Source organism: Melanostigma gelatinosum, assembly GCF_949748355.1.
Source record: "Melanostigma gelatinosum genome assembly, chromosome: 13".
Taxonomy (NCBI): domain Eukaryota; kingdom Metazoa; phylum Chordata; class Actinopteri; order Perciformes; family Zoarcidae; genus Melanostigma; species Melanostigma gelatinosum.
In genome coordinates, this window is record NC_136646.1 from 19,126,488 (window position 1) to 19,147,430 (window position 20,943).

A 20,943-nucleotide genomic window follows, 5' to 3' on the forward strand; every position below is an offset into this window, starting at 1 on the left:
GTGGTGATAGTGTCCTCACAGGCAGAATGTTTGCGATGCAGAAATACTCAAATTCCAGCATTGTATGTTTTATAGAGTTTTTTTTCTTTCTCTTTTTTATGTATGCCAAAAGTCTTAATCCTAATTCAATCTTTTAGGCCCAGTAAGTTTTAGCACCTCTATTAACCTATTTGTCTGGAGCCCTAATGTATACTTTAATACCTACTCCGCCCACAATCGCACCATGTTTCCCCATTAAGTCCAATGGTGGCTGTAGTGTTTCACGATGTTGTGCAGTCAGACACTAATGTGTCACATTGCAACCAGTTGATTGTGGTTTCAGACAATCCACGGACTAAACAGTAACATATGAATGGCTTCATTGTGTGTCATCGTGTCGCTAATTCCTTCATTTTTAAGGTTAACAACTCAATACTTTGACACTAGTGTCTAAACAATGAACTGACACGTATTCACACACAATTTGTGAGCTGCCTGGCTTTCTATAAGGCTACGCAAATACAGCATGTCATTCAAATGTCATCAGTGCTCATGTGAGAATGATGGACGGAAAAGAACATTTCACAGAAAAATGTAATGCTTCTCTAAAGAATCAAAAGGCATTTCATGCAAAATCTAGACTCAAGCTTTGGGTCAAATTGCCAAGAAAGCAACACACACACACACACACACACACGACTGTGCATCCTTTGTTCCTACATGGGTGTTATATCAATAACAATCAATGTCATATTCAAATAGTGAGTTATATTATCCTGTATGGAGTTTGGATTCCCCAGTTTCATTCAAAAGAAAAGATCAGTCAGCTAAAGGAAGACTATCATCACTTCCAGGCCCGTTTCCTGTGTACACAGTGTGTGTACACACTACAGCTGGCCCCAGAGACAGAATCCAGGGCCAGGGAGGACCTTCCTTCACCTCCACATATAAAGTGACAAGCAGTTCTGAAGAAGCAGTTCTGAAGACGCTTCATGAGCGACTGCAGTGTTTATCCGTGTTGCCCCATGTGGGAACAAAACACATCTGTCAGTGTGATGCTGTCCCGGACAACAGCACCACTAATTAAGCCTCTAAAAGCACCCCAGAGGTGAGTCATCTCCTCTCTAACAGTCTCAACAACAGTTGAGCATTATCACATTCACAAACATAGTGCTGCTCTATTGTGCTGCATTACATTTTCCAGGAATTTCTAGTTGTCTCGACATGTTTAGACTGTCTGTGTTCAGTTAAACATTCTGCAGTTTCACCGGCACGTTGTAAGATCATAATTCTCAACAGTAATAAGGGAACCAGAGAGAATCTTGCTTTAGTGTTTGCACTGCCTCCCTCAGCAGATGGCTCCACCACAGGAATGGGCTCAGAATCAACAAATAACAGCCCAGCAGCTTTCGTTCTGTCTTTCTCTATGACTGTCTCTACCTTTATGTTCTGGCTTTTTCTTTTCCCTCTTTTTTTTCCTGCAGTGTATGCAGTTCTGGGCGTAGATGAGCCACCCGGAGCCAGAAACCAGGATGGCAGTCAGTGAGACACTGCAGTCCACCCACCTGAGCATCAAAGCCCTTTTGTGGGCGTTGGAGTGGGGACAAGCCTGTGCTGTCTCCTCCTCTGAAAGCTCAAGAAGGAACAGTTGGACGGAGAGAATGAGAAGAGGATAAAACAGGAGGGAGACCTTTGTTCTCTGCAGGATGACTTGCATTCTTTTTTTAGAAGGTGAATTACAGAGAGACTGGACTTTGGAGCAAACAATGAAAATGGACTCATTTTTGATGCATCACATCACTCAAATTCTGGAATTCAGATAAACAGCTAACTCATTAGCATCGTAGGAGTCAGAAAGAAAGACTGACGAGGGGCAGAAGTAAATATGCACCAGGTGGAATGAAAATAAGTCCGCATACAGAGCTAACAGACCGGCCTTTGAGTCTCCCTGCACAGCCAGCAGGGAGAGAAACCTGGAGGAGAGCTGGAGCAGAACAAATGACAATTACCACCAAAGTCTGGCTGACTAATGTAAAACAACGAAAAGAGCAGCATTATAGAAGATTGCTGTTTTCACTGAAAGCCTCTCCTGTTTGTTACGTCAAGCCAAAGATAACACGGGTAACAAACACATATCTGCTTCATTTGAGCTGCATACTAAACAAGTGGACTCCTGTGATGCGCTCCAGCGTCATTAATGCCTTTGATGTCCCCTAAATTTAGTTATTGATCTCAGACGGTGGCACCCGAAGGCTTCTCATTACAAGTGGGATCCATAATGCTCTTTTTAAATCTGTGTCGGTCATAAGTGCTTCTTGTTCTCAAGGTTCATCAGTGTTGAACCGCTGTTGTTATTTTCCCTCGGTATGGAAGCAACATCGATCTCATTGTTATATATTACAGACCTAAATAGGCTCATTGTTGTTATTTATGATTGTATTAGCTATCGGTTACAGGAGACTTGAATTACACGTTGGTCATCTTCAATTTGAATTACACTTGAAGTTATTCTATTAGATTCTATTGAATTTGTTGTCAAATAACTTATTTATTTTAATAAGAATTGAAAAATGAGTTCATGAACGCATGTGTTAAGATGCTCAAGCACATATTGACTTTGAAATCAGTCAGGTTGGAAGAACACAGTATTTTTGCCTTGTATTGAAAAATGGATATTTAACCTTTTGATGAAGATGAAAGACTGTATTTTGCAAGAGAATATTCTGTGAATGAATGGTCTGTATTAGTGGTCACAAAGGTTGATGATGTTGTTTTGTATATACCTGACCTCTATGGCGAAATGTCGCGGGACCGATCATTGGATTGCATATAAGCGGAGCCTTCGACACCTTAGAGTCCAAGACGCCCTGGAGACGCCCTGGTCTGCGCCTCACTGTGTTTGCCGTGTAAGTCTTTTGTCATATAAGGTCAAAGTAAAGCTCTTGACAAATATTTTTCATGTCATTAGTCAAACTCACCCTTTGCCCATAATGGCATTTCTGTTGGTCAAGCACACACACACACACACACACACAGCATGTTTGCCACACACAAGCACACACTCCAGTATTCACCTCGCCAGGAAAATGCTGATGGTGCCGTCTCGTCTCCTCCTTTACCCACCCACCCACCCTTTCTCTTTCACACCACACTTTTCCGTGCCATGAATTATGCATCTGATTAGTTAGGCTCGTCATTACATAAATCGTTCAAACATAAAACACCCTTTTCTTCTTCCCCCCCCTCTCCTGCCGTCATTGTCGGCTGTGTGTTATGGATGAGAGGGAGGGCCCTGGGTATTTGTTGTACCCCTCGGGACGTTGCAACGTATCGCGCGGGGGAATACAACAGGATAACAAGATAAAAGCCTCGTGTTGGGCTTCAAAGCGGAACAGCTGCTTGAATAGAGGCCCTGTGAAACGCAGTCTGGGCCGTGGTGATTTCAAAGAACTAGTGTGCGTTCATGGAAGGCAGGGGCTCCAACACGATATGCCGACATATAAACACACAGGTGTACATGTGACGGAGGGAATATATAAACACGTTTGTGCGCCCCACAATGCACTCAAATCACACAGAATACTTTACCCTCACTGGAATGAACAGGTTAAGCCATATTAATCCAAGTCTAGTGGAACTGCACTGCCTTTACTGCTCTCGTCCTTTACAACGGCACAGGCGTGTTTAGCACTAACCTAAAGGTGTAAATCTCCCACAAACCTGTAATTCCTGGCAGAGCACAAGTCTCCCAGCTAAAGGTGCCGGCTGTGCAATAAATTTGCTCAGCAGTTATTGATCCATGCTGTGCTCACAAAGGTGGGTGTCCTGGCACCTTCGAGAGAGTAAAATGCACACATGCTCTTACTCTCTTATGACAGGAGGGAGGGGACATTCAGGCATATTTCTCTGCAGATGCCACAGCAAAGCTCACTTCGTCTCTCTCTGTGACACACACACTCACATTGTATAAGCTTTAATGCACTGCTCTCACACCGTGAAGCACTGGGAGGGTGTTGGGCGGCGGCCTCTGCCTTGTGAATCCTTTGGCCTCTAACCGATCCAGGGCTTCAACAGCTCCGTATTGATCGTCCCTCTCTCCTTGTACAGAGATCAGTCATGTACCTGTCCACTGATGCTCTGTGGCCAGCAGCAATGCATGCTATGCTCGCCAGCAGTGAGATTATACAGGCAAGTCATTGACAGGCAAGGTTTAACGTGCAAGGCTCTTATGCTAATTGGTGGATGTGGCTCAAAGCGTTAGCCTTTGAAATACCTGGATATTTAAGCATCCTTAAACACGAGCTTCCAAACCTAGTGAGACAATGCATGTATATGTGTGCTCACTGCTCAGCTGCAAGCAGTGTCAGATGGCATTACTCTGATGTACAGTATCTGTGTGCGCTTGTGTGTCTCAGTGTAGGTGTTTTTACGCCTGCATTTGTGTGTGTGTGTGTGTGTGTGGGGCTTCACTTACTTTCCCTGCAATCATTCGGTATGTGTGTGTGTGTGTGTGTGTGTGTGTGTGTGTGAGTGAGTAATGAAGCGCTGGCTGTCTTGCGGATGCTGTGTCATCATGCAAATCAGTACCACGCTCATCCCCAGCGAGGATATTACAGGTGATGCCGGGCACTGAGCAAGGGCGACCTCCGCTCGGCGGATTTACTCTGCGAACCACAGCACTGATGTAAAGGATGAGCGCGAAGGAGAGAGACACACAGAAGGGCAGGGGAGCGTGGAGGAGATGCTGGAGAGATTAGACGCAAAAAACATATCTCAGAAAGTAGCAGATGAGAAAATGAATCATTCATTTTCAGATTATCTCCCAAACATGTGGCATGGACACAATGACAAACATAAGAGGGAAATCATAATGGAAGTGTTTTTTTCACACATGTAAACAGCGGTGCTATCGAGGTATTCAGTGTATGTAAATTAGGAGTATTTGTGTCCATAGTGTGTGCTTTTATGTATGTGTGCTTTTATGTGTGTGTGCGTGTGTGTGTGTGTGTGTGTGTGTATTCTTGGGAATGAAGTCAATGAGTACTGACATTTGCACTGATGTGCACTGAAATGGAAATTACAGTGCGGACTGACATCACCTGACTCTCACCTTAAAACGAGGGGCAGGTTCACTCTACAGCGCCACACACAAGCACACACATATTTATACATTCATATACGCATTTTACACATCCAGATAACCTTTTGTTTACATTGGGTTTAAGCTTACCTCGAGCTCCACCAGCTCCCGCTTGATGTTTGATGAAACACACACTCCTATTTGAATACGTAATACTGCTACCATATGTTTCTACTACTGACTCATGTTTGCATGACATTCAAAACTTCAAACAACATACGGATGCAAAGTGTTGCTCGGGCAAAGTACACAAACACGTACGTACCAAAACTCATTCCCAAAATCCTTTCCTGAGCATACAGAGTGACAAAAGGGCGAGTGGACATCTACTGTACTCTTGTTGTGGATGACTGCATACCATATGTGCGGGAGAGAGAACATCTGCTACAAAACAGGGAAGACAAAAACAAGAGATCTGCAACAAAATACAGTACATGGCCCCCGAGAGAGCAGAACAGGGTCATGCGACACATTTCCAGCTTTTGTAAAACTAATAAACCAAAGAAATCAGCCTGCGGTGTCACTGGAGACCATGCGGCTAATGAAATACCTGTCCACATTCCACCCAATGTGCCAAGCTTAAATAAGAATAAGCCAATTTGGAAGGTCAAATTGGATTTTATTTGGAGTGTAATGCATTTAAATTGGAGTCAAGTGGGCTTTATTGTTTGGCAACGCAAATCTGTGACTGTCGAATTGTTCATCACAGAAGTCTGATTTGCTTTATTAGTTAAATCCATCAACATCTACAATAAACTAGAACATTTTGACAGTGTGGCTGCTACTGCCCGAAGACGTCACAATATATGTACACGCCGATATTACCAGTAGTAACAAAGCATGTATTTTCAAGGTACACCACATGCTCTGTGTGTTTCACTGTGAGAGAGATTTAGAGAATACAATGGTTGTATTGCCTTGTTTTATTACCATTGCAACAGGAAATGAATCAATGCATAACTGAAAGAATGTTTTTTTTAAATGTATTATCAATGTATCATGCATAACTACACCCAACCCACTTACAAGCAACCACTTGTAACCACACATGCATACAAGGCAGCACCAGAGTGCAGTGTACACATTTTAATAGAAAAATAAATACAACAATTAAAGCTGCGAGCAGCATTGATCTGTACATTCACTGGTTTTTATTATCGTTAATTTTTTAACTATGTTTTAACGATGCTTTTTACTGTGTTTTTACTATGTACTGGCTCTGTGGCACTCTGAGATTTAAAAAAAATGAAAAGTGCGTTCAAATAAAATGCATTATTATTATTAACTTCACGCACGTCGAGGGTACTGAAAGGACTCTGGTTGCAGCGGCCATGCATTCCTGTGACCATCATACACTGCGTGCACGAGTCAGATGATATTTCCTGCGTCGACCAGCAGCGTGGCAAGATCATGTTGCCAGGTCTTAAGCCTCAAATGTTTTGAGTGTATCTCCGATGCAATCATAAATGTAAGCCTGTTAAGATCATTAAGAAAATGAATGTGTGTGAATGCGCTTCAGTGTTTGTAACATAACAGACTGTCAGTTTCCCTGCAGTGTCCTGCTGATTGTATTTGGACTTACATGAAAGTTAACAAAACAGTAGTGTCGTTTGCTGTTACTTGTACACTTTAATTTAACACTCTTTTCATTTTCAGCTCTTCTGTAACTTCAGATTGTAGTGTGAAGCCTTCATCGTAATATTTAACTCGAAAATTCTGAAAGAAAGTTTGACAGTGTGGCTTCTACTGCCCGAAGAAATCGCAACATATACACACGGCAATGTTACCGGTAGTGTCATTCAGGTTCAATTGAGATAGCGCTACTCTCTTTTCTGCATTTTAGATTCATACTCTTGGATTGAATCTTGTATTTGTGGGGCTTTTATTTTGAAAGGGGTGGGACTGGGTGGGGGAGAGAGGGGGAGAGGAGACAGAATCATAATGTTTGACACTAAAATGAGAGACTTCATCATAAGCATTCCAGTTGGAATCCATTCTGTGGGGCTTTTAATTTGAAATGGCGGTGAGAGGGGAAAAGTCCTCTAAAAATATCTAAGACCTGAATGACTGTATGATAGAGAGAGCCACAGAGAGGGAGAGGGAGACAGACAGAAAGATAGACAGAGAGGAGAGAGAGACTGAGTGAGTGAGTGAGACAAGAGGTCTCTTTACTTGTCTCTTGTTCTCTGTAATGTATGCCAGCTCCTTACTGACGTATTCCCATCTACGTCCAGCAAAACAAATATAGCCTCATTGACGTGCTTCTGATCACACTGAGGTCTGTTTGGTTATCCGTGTATGGAGCCAAGTACACAAATATGAAAGTGAGGTAAGATCTTTTTGATCTACTTCTATCAATCTGTGTTCCTTCCTTTGATTACTGCAGTGTCTCGAATACACCCATAATGTTGTCCTCGAACCACTTCAATAAGTAGTCAATTTATGCCGTTACACTGTCTCAATGCCACAACATTGTTTTGTCATTGACTACGTTTCGATTCTACTTGGATCTTCATCAGGTCAGAATGTTTGAAAAGTGGAAACCACAGCCATGTTTATACATCATGCACACAAATAGGCAAATGAGCTCAATGATAGCAGGTGTGGTTCAGCCACTCTCATTAGTATATACTGTGGTGTTGTAAAAATAAGCTAACAATGTGACCATTACCGGAAAACACCAAAATAAAAAAAGAACCCCTCTGGGCTCATGTTAAAATCTCCATCATTGATCTTCCTTCTTCCAGACCAATCATTTCATAAATTCATCTCCTCGAAGCATCCCGGCATCTGCTCTGTCCTCTTCCCCCTCTCTCTTTCTGCCTGTTAGTATCTGCCCCCACCTCGTCTCCCTTCCCTCCACAGCAGCATCAAAGCCCCAGACATCAAAAGTGTTACAGCCACTCATTTGAATGCAATTACCCCCTTTGCTCACACCAGTACGACTAAATAACACACAAGCAAGCATGCATGTCATTTGTCAAAACCAGTGAAATATGACAGGACAGGTTCACCATTTTTCAAGCCTGTCTTAAAACATTAATCAATCGGTCATATAAGCACAGAAACAGGTTTTGTTTGCTGTTATCATCCCTTCCTTACTCACTTCCAGTGTAACGACCCAATCTCCAGAAACAAATGTTGGCATTGTACGTTTCTGCAAACCACGCAAAACGTCGAATGTCAACGTTTCGGAACCGAAACCTTTTTTTTGTTAACACGTTTCATATCAGCCTCGTATCACGTTTGCAGAAACACACAACGACACAAAACTATTTAGTTAAGGTTAAAAAACACATCATGGTTTATGTTAAAATAATAACATAAAATAAATACATGTTAAAATAATAACGCACCAAAGTAATGTAACAGTCAACAACGTAACTAGCGTAAATAAACAGCTACCATGAGCAGACTTTCTAAGTAATAAGAAGCGTGACAACGATACATAAAAAAAGTTGCGTTGTAAAACATTGGGTAAAACGTTACGTACCGAGTGTAAAGTCAAGGTTTATTTTTGGTTTCACACAAGACATGAACATGAACTCCTGGATGAGAGTCCTCTGTTTGTTGGACCCATCCACCACACCTTCCACCCACCCGTTGCGGACTTTCATACCACATAACTTTCAACAATGTTCTGTCACTCGCTCCATAAGAAGGCAAAAATTTCCACATTCAACTTAACTGTGGTTTGCAGAAACATGCAATGCCAATATTTTCCCTTTACCCTCTACCTTAACTGTCACTGTCTTTTTAAATGCAGACGGTGCAGTGTGTAATTTCACTATGGATACATCCTGTGCTCCTAGTGCTGGCCTCGGTTTCACTTCCTGGCCTCCTGTGGATCTACAACATATGTTCAAGAGCTAAATGTGGAAAATGTTTCATCCGCCATCTGTGTTTACAGTAGCAATGTGACACACTCTGCTTTTCATTACTCGTCTCACTGATGCGTTCGTAAATTAGTTGGCACTTTTCTTCTGTACATTCTCCATTTTGTTTCACCCTCATTCATCTTTCCACCCGTTTCTTGTAGTCTTTTGTCTGCAGTGTTGCTTCTCTCTTTCTTTTGCCCTCTAAGCCAGGTCTGTCTGACGGCGATATTGTCACTGTGTATGAGTACAGACGCAGACACAGCAAGGACAAAGGACAACATGTGCTACAAAGGACGCCTTGGTGGCTTTCTTGATCCAGGCTGCAACAAAATGGGTGCTTAAAACACCATTTTCAGCAAAGATGGGAGAGTCTGTGTGAACACACACACACACACACAGCAGGCTCTTAGGTAGACAGGGCAGACAGGCTCTCCATTGGAGGAGAAATGCTTTCCCAGTGTGGGCCTACACGCTCAGCAGAGCGCCTAATTGCGGTGATAAGTAGGAACTCGTAGGAACTCTCCTCACATGAACCTGGGGAGGGAGGTGGCTGTCTAAACGGCTTAACACAGAAACACAGAAATAGACTCTGTACACACACACGCGCACACACACACACGCACACACACTTTAAAGGAGAAAGCCACAGAGGTACTCATGCACACTTGCAGCACACAAGCTCGAAAAACATACACAGAAAAATAGCACCACTAAGATACTATACTTACTATGTACGATAATATACTAGTTTCACCTCACAGTCTAAATTTCTTACATCCAAAGAATGCACATTTGAATCGCCAGACGTGAAGACAGCAGATGCAGCAGGGGACCTTGATTCTGCCTTGAAACTATAAGGCTGAATCTTGAGTTTCATAGTTATAAGGCTTGACTAGCCGCAATGACAATATTCTTCCAAAGCGAATCGGCTTGATTTACAGCTATTAAAGTCACAGTGACATGACTCCAGTGCTGCCTTTGTTGCTCTGGAGGCTACCCAATTTGGAGGACAAACGATAAACTTTGTTTTGCACTTTATTACAAATTCAGCTTGCAAGTTGCATAAGACAACTCATCATTGTATTTTTCATTGTCATTTGGTACATTGTTTCCATAAAAACACCTGTTAACGCTTCCTTTTCTTTTTTTCTGTCTTGCAGGTCAAATAGAGGTCGGCAAGGTTTATTTCTTCCTGATGCTCTCAATCATACGTACAATTCAGCAATGTAATGAATGTAATAAGCGGATTCCACTGAAATGCCGAGGGAGTTTTGCCAGTTTTCAAAATAGTTTTCATGTTAAGGGAAATTGCTGAGTTCTGAATTCAGACAAGGCAAAGATGCGACAGCTTGAACTGGGATTTCAAATCTGTCTGTTTGAAGAAACACAGCCCGGCATACGACTGAACCGAGCTCCCTTCGAATATCTTTCAAAGCGTAAACCAGTCGCTCAGCACTGTTGCTGTATTTTTTTTTACTATTATCTTATTAAACAGTAGGCCAGGTGTTGAGAAAACCAGTCAATCGTCCCTCGCGATGAAAGCGCAGCAAGGCTGAAACCAGCAGTGTCAGCACTGCTCCCAATCTCACAGTTTCAGCTGTCACAGCTTCTCTTACTCCGCTAATGGCTTTATGTTGCAGAGGTAAAGCGGAAGCAACACGGAGAACAGAGAGAGAGAGAGAGAGAGAGAGAGAGAGAGAGAGAGAGAGAGAGAGAGAGAGAGAGAGAGAGAGAGGGCAGGGGGATCCTCAGACAAGCTAACTCCTTTGCAGACTCACTAGTTTCTGCATGTGAGAGTGGAGAACACAGAGAGAAGATGGGTGGGTGCATTAACATGTCTACATATCTCTGATCTTCTACAGTCAGCTCATTTCAGTCGCACCTCATTCATCCTTCACAACCTTTTATCGGTCTCGCTTTCGGGAGTCTGTGATACAATCAATGTCCCAGGGCATTTAGCCTTGACGGCCAACAGGAGCTGGTTTCCGTACACTACCTTGATAGATGTGTGCATCAGGACAGACTCAGGTGTGGGTTCAGGTTTTGCTGACTGATGTGATCATATAAACAGGAAGAAAGAGATAGAGTGAGGGAAAAGTGTCACCTCTAAACACATCAAAGACACTCATTAGGTGACAGAGCACTAAAAACCCCTAATTGATGCACTTTATGAATAAAAAGCTTCGTACTTCCCCCGGGAAGAAAAAAAGCAACACCTCTGTGAAAACAAGTTGGATGCTGTCAGAAGTTTCCAGTTCCTCCCTCTTGAGCCCGGAGACAAACACATTAATGAGACACAGCTGCTTGTTCCTTGTTTATCAGAGTTAGACAAAACTTTGGGGTGGCACCACAGTATTTCTACCTTTTGACCTAATATCTCAAACAAAGAGATTAGAATTATGTTCGTCTTTGAAAAGAAGCCGGTACAGAAGCACTATAAATGTTTAGAGGTGAAAAAATGATCGTGGACCAAAGGGGCCTTGATGTCTCCGGGCACTTTGTGTGTTGTTGCCTTGGGAGGAAATCGACCAAATCAGCAAACTGACCTTTTATGTTGCAAGAGGTCACTTGTTTTCTTCAGGTGACAGAAGGCAAATCAAAAAATTTGAGATGACAGGCCACTTCTTAGACCTTGGAGAAAACTGAAGCAATGACATATATTCACTAAAACCTACTTGTTTGGGCCCGCATCAACTCACACTCAAGAGCACTCACAGTCTCAGAGACGCATGCACGCTTACCGCTCACCTCCACCCTCCTGCAGTGACATTTGAAGGACAGGAGGCCTGCAGGGAGAGCTGGTTTTGAGAGGTTAGATGAGGTGGACGGCTGGCTGGTTGGGGCTGTGAGGTAAACAACACCTCGGAGTTCAGCGTGCATGCCTAATGTGCTCTCTCTCGCACTGACGGCTCTGCTGGGCAAGGCTGCCGATGACAAGCTGTCTGGAGAAGTCTCCTGCTCCTCCAGCCTCACTACCTCAGTCTCTCACACTGTCTGTTGGCTTTACACCATCCAGCTGTCTACGTCATCTCTGTACACGTCCTGCTTTTGTCCCTGTCCTATCACTGGCTTTCTTTTCCCTGCTCTAGACCGTTTTGACTCAACCCCTTCTCTCATGTCAGATCATTATTTAAATGTAAATAACAAGTATTAAGAGAAATGGCATTAAAACATAATTATAACTATCTGAATAATGTGTTGGAAGAAATGTATTTTTGTTGTGGCTCGGTCTGATTCTTTTTTAGTGGTTTCATAGCAGCAGTCAAAAAACACTGGGGCATTCCCTTTAACTTTGTACAATTTTATGAAATGCATACTAATGATATAATCATGGTCACTGGCAGCAATGCACACATGCAGATCAAAATACAAAGATATGTTCACATGTGAATTGTACACTCTTAAGGTGTGTTCAGACTGAGGGCAAAGCTCATTTTAGAGGCGGCGTGATTGCATACTACTTCAATGTAGAGAAGGACACAGGTTTACTCAGAGCAGCGTGAATTCAAGCAAAATTGCGTCCACACCGAGTGAAAGTGTTATAACTTCAGCAAAGAATGTGTGTTTGTCCCGAGCTGTTGTACTCCGCTTTGTGAACATACAGAGACAAGAGGGGGAAAAAGAGTCTGGAGGAAAACAACTAAATTGGTCTGATTCAGAGGTGTAGCACACATGTACTGTACAAAAGCAGACTGCTCACAAGCAGCTGGTTGGTTGTTATAGCTAACATCTGGACTGTGGGTGCATTGGCTGTTTGTAGCATATAAACACTCCAGCAGTCTAATTTGTGCAGATAAAGCGAGGTGAAAATTGACTCTGGGTTCAGTCTGAGCACACCTTTACAGCTATCTTTAAAAATTTACCAGTGGTTTTTACCCCCCGACCTGAGTTCAATAACCTCACTTGTTCATGTTGTCCAATTGCAGCCCATCTCTCTACTGATTGGTTTCCGAGAGGGCAGAGGTGCTATCTGATTGGTGGTAAGTTCAGACAAGTAGAAGCAAAACCAGACAGTAATGAATACTGTGGTATTCTGAGAAGATAAAAATCACATTGACATCATTTACTCAGGGCATACACATTGAACATTTATTGCTGCGTAGTCAGGCTTTAACCTTTGATGTCATATTCACTTGACACAAGGATTTAGGATATAGGAGGATATATCTTTGAAGCTAAAACAGCCCTTGGTTGCTCCATGTTTTCCCTCTTCAACCTTTAATCTGAAGGTATCCTCACTGACAAACAGGACACTTCAGGAAAAGGCAATCACTTCACCTGAAGTCATAAACACACACACACACACACACACACACACACACACAAGCATACACTCACACAACTGTCTTTACTATCACTCATTAATACCCAACACCATGTGGTAAAACATAGTCATCAAAGTGATTTTGCATGATAAAAAAAAAGGTAAAACCCTCCATTTTTCTCACATCACCTCATTGTTTTTGAGAAGAAAAAAAAAACCGAAGGTAATGTTTAAAACACAAGGAATACAACAGTCTACCTCTAGAAATCAGGCTTAAAGATGAACACCTCCTTTTTGGATGGAGTGATCAATCAAGCGGCAGAAGCCAAAATTAGCTTGCATTAAAAGATGCAACGTTTTGTTCATTGTTACAGTATCAGCTGTTGATGTCAAACTATGGTGTGAGAAAGGGTTGCTACAACATAGTGTCTGTGTGAAGGAAAGGATGAGTGCATTAATGTGTCATTTCAAGAAAAGGCATACTGTATTGCAATCCCAGAACCATGCTTAAGACACACTAATGTGCCCATAATCGATATGTTGTGGTGTAACTCTCAAATTAAAGCTTTCATAGAGATGGTTTACGCTATTCATGTTTGTTTTTTTTTAGCATAGGAGGCTAAAAGCAAACAAAGTTCCCTGTGTACAGCCAGGAATGTCTGTGAGCTAGAATGATCCTCATGTGCTGAGTGAATATGGCTGTTCCCATCTCTGGTTGTCCCCTGGGAGTCCAACATTTGAAAAGAAATAGAAAAAAGAAAATCCATGAGGAACCGGTGTTCCCAAAGAGAAATGTGCTGGAGGGAACAATCACTTCAGCGCACAAAGTAAGTTTGAAATTTTTTGCTTCGTTGTTTTATACACCGTCCACACCTTAAAAAATGTTATAAAACTGGAAGCCACTGGCAGACAAAAAGTCCTAGACAACAAGTCAAAGAGATCGTATGGGTGAAATGGGGAAAGTAACGGCAACACTTGCACGTGCCTATTCTCTTTTCTACAAAAATAGTGGAATAGAAATCACATGGTTATCACCCAACATTGACATCTTGATACAGTTCTGTATATAGATAAAAAAATTCCATCATGCAGTCAAGGTCCCGCGCAACTCTTGTGGGTTTGTCCATTCGTCACAAATCCTTAAGCATGGTGAGAGGAAGGGGTGTCAAAAGGAGTGTGCTTGAAGTCTCACTTTATTAAGTAGCTGTGAACCATTTTATTTGGTGCACACAAGGCTGCCCCATGCACACATTATTTCTTCTGATGGGGTTTGTAAAGCTCCATCCAACCAAGCTCTCTTTCATACTCATCTTCGTCATGTTTGAGAGAGTGAGAGATGCTGGAGATAGAAAGAAAAATAACCAATTTCACGAATCACTCCATGCACGGTTATACCTCCGTAATCTGTCAATTTCTTTTAATTTTTCACTGCCACTCAAGACTAAGTTGACAGAGGCACACAGCTTTGATCAGTCGATACCTATCTTCTGTTTCAAAAAAAATACAGAGGTATAGTGAAGTGATGAGAATGATTTAATTCATGCCTTTTGATACCCGAGGCAGTGCTCTCACACAGACTATGAGCACACACACTCTTGAACTCTCCTCCACCTTGCGTTTTACTCTGAACTCAGCAGAAGGTCCTGTGCCAGGAGTGAATAGGACTTGTTGTCTCCGTCTGCCAGAACAGATGGACATTAGATCCGCTTTCTGCTTTCCCAGCCAAACAAATGACCTGCCTTCTCCTTTCCCAGCCTTCCTTCCGCCTTAATATATTCTGCCATTTTACGAGCCTCCTCCCACTTACTTGCTGCACTGCCTCTGAGACATAAACGGATCGAAACAGTCTTTGTTTGCATGAAGGGCTATTTCAGTTTTGGGTACTTCTATTTTTGCATTTTTAACCTCAGTGAACCCAAGCCGACACCGGATAAAGGAAACTAGAATAGAGCAACAACAAGACTCTTTCTTGTGTCTTTAGGTTTAAGCTCTTTTGTCTTTGCTCCTCTTGACTCCCTGATATGAATGGGTCTCCCGGTCTTCCAATTGTGAGCAAAACCTTCCATGTCCACCCTTACAGGTACAGCCTCCAAGAGGGTATACGGCCATAACTCTGCAGGCCACATCCTCACCAGTAGTCTATAACCAAGACCACTCCCCTAGGTAGCACGAAATAGGACATGGGCTTGTCACAAATGTATAGAAAGGGGTTGAGGGGGCAAGATGAGGGTTTGGTTTTGGAATACGGGACATCATGTGTCATCGAGCCTCTCTCTCACTGATGGAAGCAGAGAGAGTGAGAGGGACAGCTATGGGTTTAAATCCAAGGAATGGAGAGACAAAGAAAGAGTGAACAGTAGGTTTCATCTGTTTTTCCGACAAGGCCCTACTGTTGTTTGGCTTGAGCTCTTCCCTTTGAACCCTTGCTCGCCATCTCCTATTTCAACTCGTCCTTCTCCTCTTCTTGTATCAACTAATACCCCCGTCCAGGGGTTGGCCAAGAAGCCTTGGGGGTCCATAAGCTCCAAGCCCAGAATCTCCCTGCGTCCCTCCCTGCCCCGGGACGACAGCAGCATCCCCCCTTGGTCCAGGCTGCCTGTGCTGTTGCACTTCTTCACCCCCCCTCCTGGGTACACCAGGGAGCTGGGCGACAGCAGCGATGTCAGCGACAAGCTGCTCAGTGTCTCTGACAAATGTTCACTGTTGCCCGCTTGGCTGGAGCCACAACCACCAATCGATGATCCGATACCTATGCCCAGGTCCTCGTCTGAAGGGTCGATTGAGTCTTCACGGCCGTAGCCCGGGCTGGTGCTACCGCGGCCACTGCTCTGGCTACGCTGGTGGCCCCTGGTGGCCTGGAGGGTGAGGGCTGATGAGGGGCTCGGCCTTGGTCTCAGGGTCTGGACTGGGGAGGAAATGGCACTGCTGTCTTCAAGCAACGGGAGCGGGTACACGAGTGGTAAGGGAGCTGTCGGCAAAGGCGAATCCAAGTTCTGTGGTGAAGAGACGCTGAAGCTCAGTCCCTCTTCCAGGGTGTTCTGGAGGCTGCCCTCAGAGCTGCCTGTAGCAAGGGATGAGTCACTGTGGGACGGATACTGAAGACAGAAGGAAGAAAAAAACAAAGCACATGAATCCAACTCTTTACATTCAGAGTGGAACATCATGTTATATATTTAAATGCTGGTTAAAAACCAGTTTTCAGAATAATTCATCATCTGCTGTCAGTGACCAAACTTCAGGCCATTTCTCACCCAGATAAGCACAAAAAATAATTCTCTTTTCGTGCTTCATCGTTTACATCAATCTAATGACTTCTTCAATCAATGCTGAAGCCTCTTCCACACTAAAACCTCACAACTATCTCTGTCCAATAACCTATTCATCTGTTGTTCTGCCCCTCGCCTCCTCTCCCCCTACCTGTGTACAGAGCATCTTGCTATGGGCTCCTGGGGAGCGGAGCGAAGCCCAGGAGTCTGGGGAGGTCAGTCTAAGGCCCCTTGACAACCGTAGGCTCCTACTGCGGGGAGGTGCTGGGATGGCTGCTCCTGCAGGGTGGAAGAACTCTGCAGGCAGATGGAAGAGAGGAGAAATGCCACTGGCCCCTCCTCCTCCTCTTCCTCCTCCTCCTCTGTTTCTTTCCTCACTGCTGCTGCTGGAAACGCCACCTTGAAGAGGAAATACACTCTTTCCATTTTCATCCTGGTGTCAATGCATGGGCTGTCTACAGCTTTCTTGTGAATATCCCTTACATGAATGAGAAGGATTTTTTTTCATCTAAATATTGTATATTAATAGCTAGTAAGTCAGCAAGCTAAGCACAACCCTTGCAGGTGGACGTCGTGAGTTGATGCTCTGCAGGGCGTTGGGTAAAAGGACCACCTGCTTCAATATGTTGATGTTTTAATGTCCGAGTATATGCTTTGTGATGCCATTTGGTTTAAAAATGAAGAAAAAAAAAGGAATTATGGTAATACCCTGCACGATCTGCAGATCTACACAGATGTGATGCATATCATATCAAGCTATTCAAGTGCCCTCTGTATGCTCACTTCCTCAAGTTTGAGAGGTACATTTCTGGAACATATGTAGTTCCTCCTTTAATCCTCTTTCTGTGAATATAATTTTACAATATGTTCTCTTTGATTTACATCTTGGAAGCAAAAACTTTGCTTTTGTTTAACAAAACCCGATTATTTCTAGTACATATTATGTCTTTCCTGTGCTACAGTCAATTCTACCCACCATCTTATTTGGCATGTAAGCCAGAAAAACAGCAATACATGAAATCAGAAATGAACTAGTGGTACAAATACATATTTGAATATATTGGTGGTAGCCCAGTGGATTTACTTTATCTGGTTGTACTCACCAGGGCTAAAGTGAGGCGAGCACATATGTGGTTGGTGTGTTTGCATTTCCATTTCCTGCAGTGCAGTCTCCACCTCAAAGCCAGTGCTGAGGGCCCGGCAGGGCTGGCCCAACCCCTGCACCTGGCTCTGCACCACGGTCCGAGTCTGGTGGCCTCCTGCATGACTTCCTCCACCTTCAGCCTCTTCTGAGCTGCGGGAGTCACTGCTGCACCTTCCCTGGAAGAGAACAGATGATCTGACATTGACGAGAATGTATTTTCCAATTAATCTCCAGGACAAGGTTAATCAAGTAAGTGTTTTTCTTTTTCAATTTGAAATAGAAGATAAATCAAGCATGTTGGGAAAGGTTCAAAATAAAAACAGAGATAATTTATGTGCTGAGAAATGGTTTGACTGGTGTGCGGAAAAAAAGCTTAAAACCACAGCAAGACATAAGCTCTTACCGTATTTCTTCTGCAAAGGACAATTTAGGTTTAGGATTAGCATTATATTTTGTTAAGTAACAATTCCTGGACCAAGCCTGATAGAAAATGAGTACAGCAAAAAACAGCCCCTCTGGCATCCTGCAGATATCAAACATGGCCTCTGTTTCACGTCATCCCTCGGGCTTTTCATTCAAGTGCGAGTGAAAGGGCGAGGACTGGTTATGAGCTAAAAGAGCCCGTTATTGTCATGTTAATGTTAGATATTGTAACAATAAATGTTTGGTTATAAACGTGTCAGTTTGTCTGATGGCTGCAACAGCTGGAAGCGGGAAGCAGGAGGTAGATTAAGGCGGGAGTTCCGCTTTGTAAGCACTCACCTCGTACGTTTTAATTACCATCATGTAGGGACTGCAGAATCACTGAAGTGTGTTTGTGCATGTGCGTGTGTACGCTTTTGTGCTTCCAATCGTGTATTACTGTATCTCTGAGTGATTCAGTCCTGCCCCCTGAACAGCCCCCTTTCAAACAGGCAGCCACCCACACCCAAACAAACTTAAAACAGCCTTGCCAAACATGCTTAATGCAACACACATAGACACACACAGACACTTTTATTTAGAAAACAGTGTTAGAAAAATGAAATCCTTAACCTTCGATCCTTTCTCGCCTTCTGCCTTTCCTTTCCCCCCTCCTCTAATGAGCACTGTTTCACAGCTAGCTTGGTGATAGCAGGCTTCTCTGGCTATCCAGAACTAAGAAGCATTACCCCATTACAGTGGAGGATATCTAGGAAGGACGGACGATAAGGGATGGGGATAGAGGGGCTGGAGGGAGGTGCAGAGAAGGTGTGCAATTACCAGAGGGGTCGCACTGAGAAAGGACAAGCATGAAAGATAAAGTCGAAATGGGAGAGAGTGGGTGCGGGAGAGGGAGGTGTGAGAGCCACACAGGACAGCAACTAGGAAGAGCCTAGTTTTATTCATGAGAAGAGACTGTGGATTCTTCAAAGACAAGATAGTTTCCACTGATACACAGAGAGAGAGATAAAGGATTCGTTGGAGCCTAAGGGTTGTACCTGTAATTCACGAGACAGCCTATGAAACAGAGTTTATAATTGCTATTTGTTTTGTGTTGAAACGAGTATAAAACAATTATCTGAGAACTTCTGCCATTGTTTGTGCTCATCCTCTTGGGGGATTGCGACAGCGTGCCGGTATCAAAATAGTGGGCATAGAAGTTAACCACTGTGAATTGATGGTGCAATGGGTGTTATATTGTTGACTGAATCTTTTTCTTTCTCAAAAGCTTATTTTTTTTTTACACAAAAAAAGTTATACTGGCATGACGATTTAATTGGCCTCAACGTTGTGCGTACATTTGACAGGCAGGTATACAGCCCAACTAAATGGCCGTGGTGCTGACAATAAAGCAAGTGCTCACTCCCAAGCTCTCCGTCTCACATTCATTATTCAGTACATGAAAGTTATTACTGGGATGATCACCGTTTTATTAGGATTTTTATCTGAGCATATATATATGGAGCGAATACTGGGTGACGCAAAACAAGAACATCTTTGCAAATTGCAGAGTATTACCACTGATCAAAGCTCAGATCCTCTTTCGTTATTGGTATTATCTTTGTAGAAAAACATTTCAATTTCCTCACACTGTTTTTCATTTTGGCCTCACAGAAAATGAGTCATAGGGATAAGGGCATGTGTATATCAGTACTGCATATTGTATTCTATATTTCGCTGGCTTTAAAGAGAAGCCTCAGAAGTGTCTATTCTAATCTTCCCATCTCACCACTCTGCTCATACCCACCTTGCCCTCTCGCGCCAGCAGCAGGTAGGCAGTATGTTCGTCCAGGCTGAGGTCATCTGGCAGAGCGGGGGATGAGGACTTGTCTGACAGTTGCTCTGATTTCAGCGATGCCTGCTCTATCTCCGCCAGCCTGATCTGCTGCAAAAACGTACCTCCGTTATTCATGTCGTAAAACAGGAAGGGATCGTGAATAGGAACAACAAAACCGTTCAGACGTCCCGTAATTCATTTATTAGTGCATAATATATTGCATGATTTATTCTAGGGTTCACAACAACCAGTATCTTACATCTTTGTGTACATAGATATTACATTTCTAAAGGATCAGCAACCATGTTTTGAAGATGTCTCTCGTGACTCCTTTGTTCATACAGTATCTCTTTTAGGCCGATGTGAGCTGCACAAACAAGATAAGTAAAACCTCCCGCAAGTTTCGATACGCTTCACCAAATGTTGACAATTTCAAGGTGGCCAAAAAGCTGTGGCACCTGTCTGTAAAGAGAACAGGGTGAGGGATTTCAAGAAGTAACAACATTGCATTGTCATCATTAATTGAAGAAAAACATGTGAAAAGAGAGGCTGAATGAGAGGGCCAGAGGCATATATCCAAGCAGTGCGTTACAGCCGGTGTATGCATGTATGTGTTTTGGTAAACACCTGCAGTACCTGCATCAAGAGTGGTGGTGTAGCTGCACCAGAACCTCATAATTCTGCCCTTATAGCCAACTGAGTATGTTTTCAAACTGAGTATGTTTCATCGGGTAACACAGCTCATAATGACTGCTGAATTGGTTTTAAATTATCGCTGCATCAGCCTCCTGAGAGCTCGAGCTTCTCGGCTGACACTCTTCTCTACCTTTCCCATGGCAACACAATTTCAAAACATACTGCAAACAGTGAGTTGGAGTGGAATTTCAGGGTTCTTGGGGGTTTTATGATGAGCTCAAGCAGTGTTTCTTTAACCAGACGGAGCAATAAATAGCCAGAGAGAAGCATTAAGAAGGGTACTTAAAAAGGGCCCAGTGAAATCCAATGGAGTGAGGCCTGTTAGCGATATATATTA

The 20,943-nt window shown here is 43.2% G+C and overlaps 1 protein-coding gene across 1 annotated transcript in view; it reads right to left on the reverse strand.

The window, feature by feature from the left end:
- Positions 1-15,624: 15,624 nt before the first annotated feature.
- cacna1ia (calcium voltage-gated channel subunit alpha1 Ia) overlaps positions 15,625-20,943 on the reverse strand; it is a gene marked incomplete at both ends in the record, with an annotated part of 94,892 nt that continues 89,573 nt past the window's right edge. Inside the window, 4 exons of the mRNA XM_079281056.1 lie at positions 15,625-16,356; positions 16,679-16,926; positions 17,631-17,847; positions 19,881-20,018. Of these exons, the coding sequence (XP_079137182.1) occupies positions 15,625-16,356; positions 16,679-16,926; positions 17,631-17,847; positions 19,881-20,018 (1,335 nt within the window). The remainder of the gene's footprint in view (positions 16,357-16,678; positions 16,927-17,630; positions 17,848-19,880; positions 20,019-20,943) is intronic.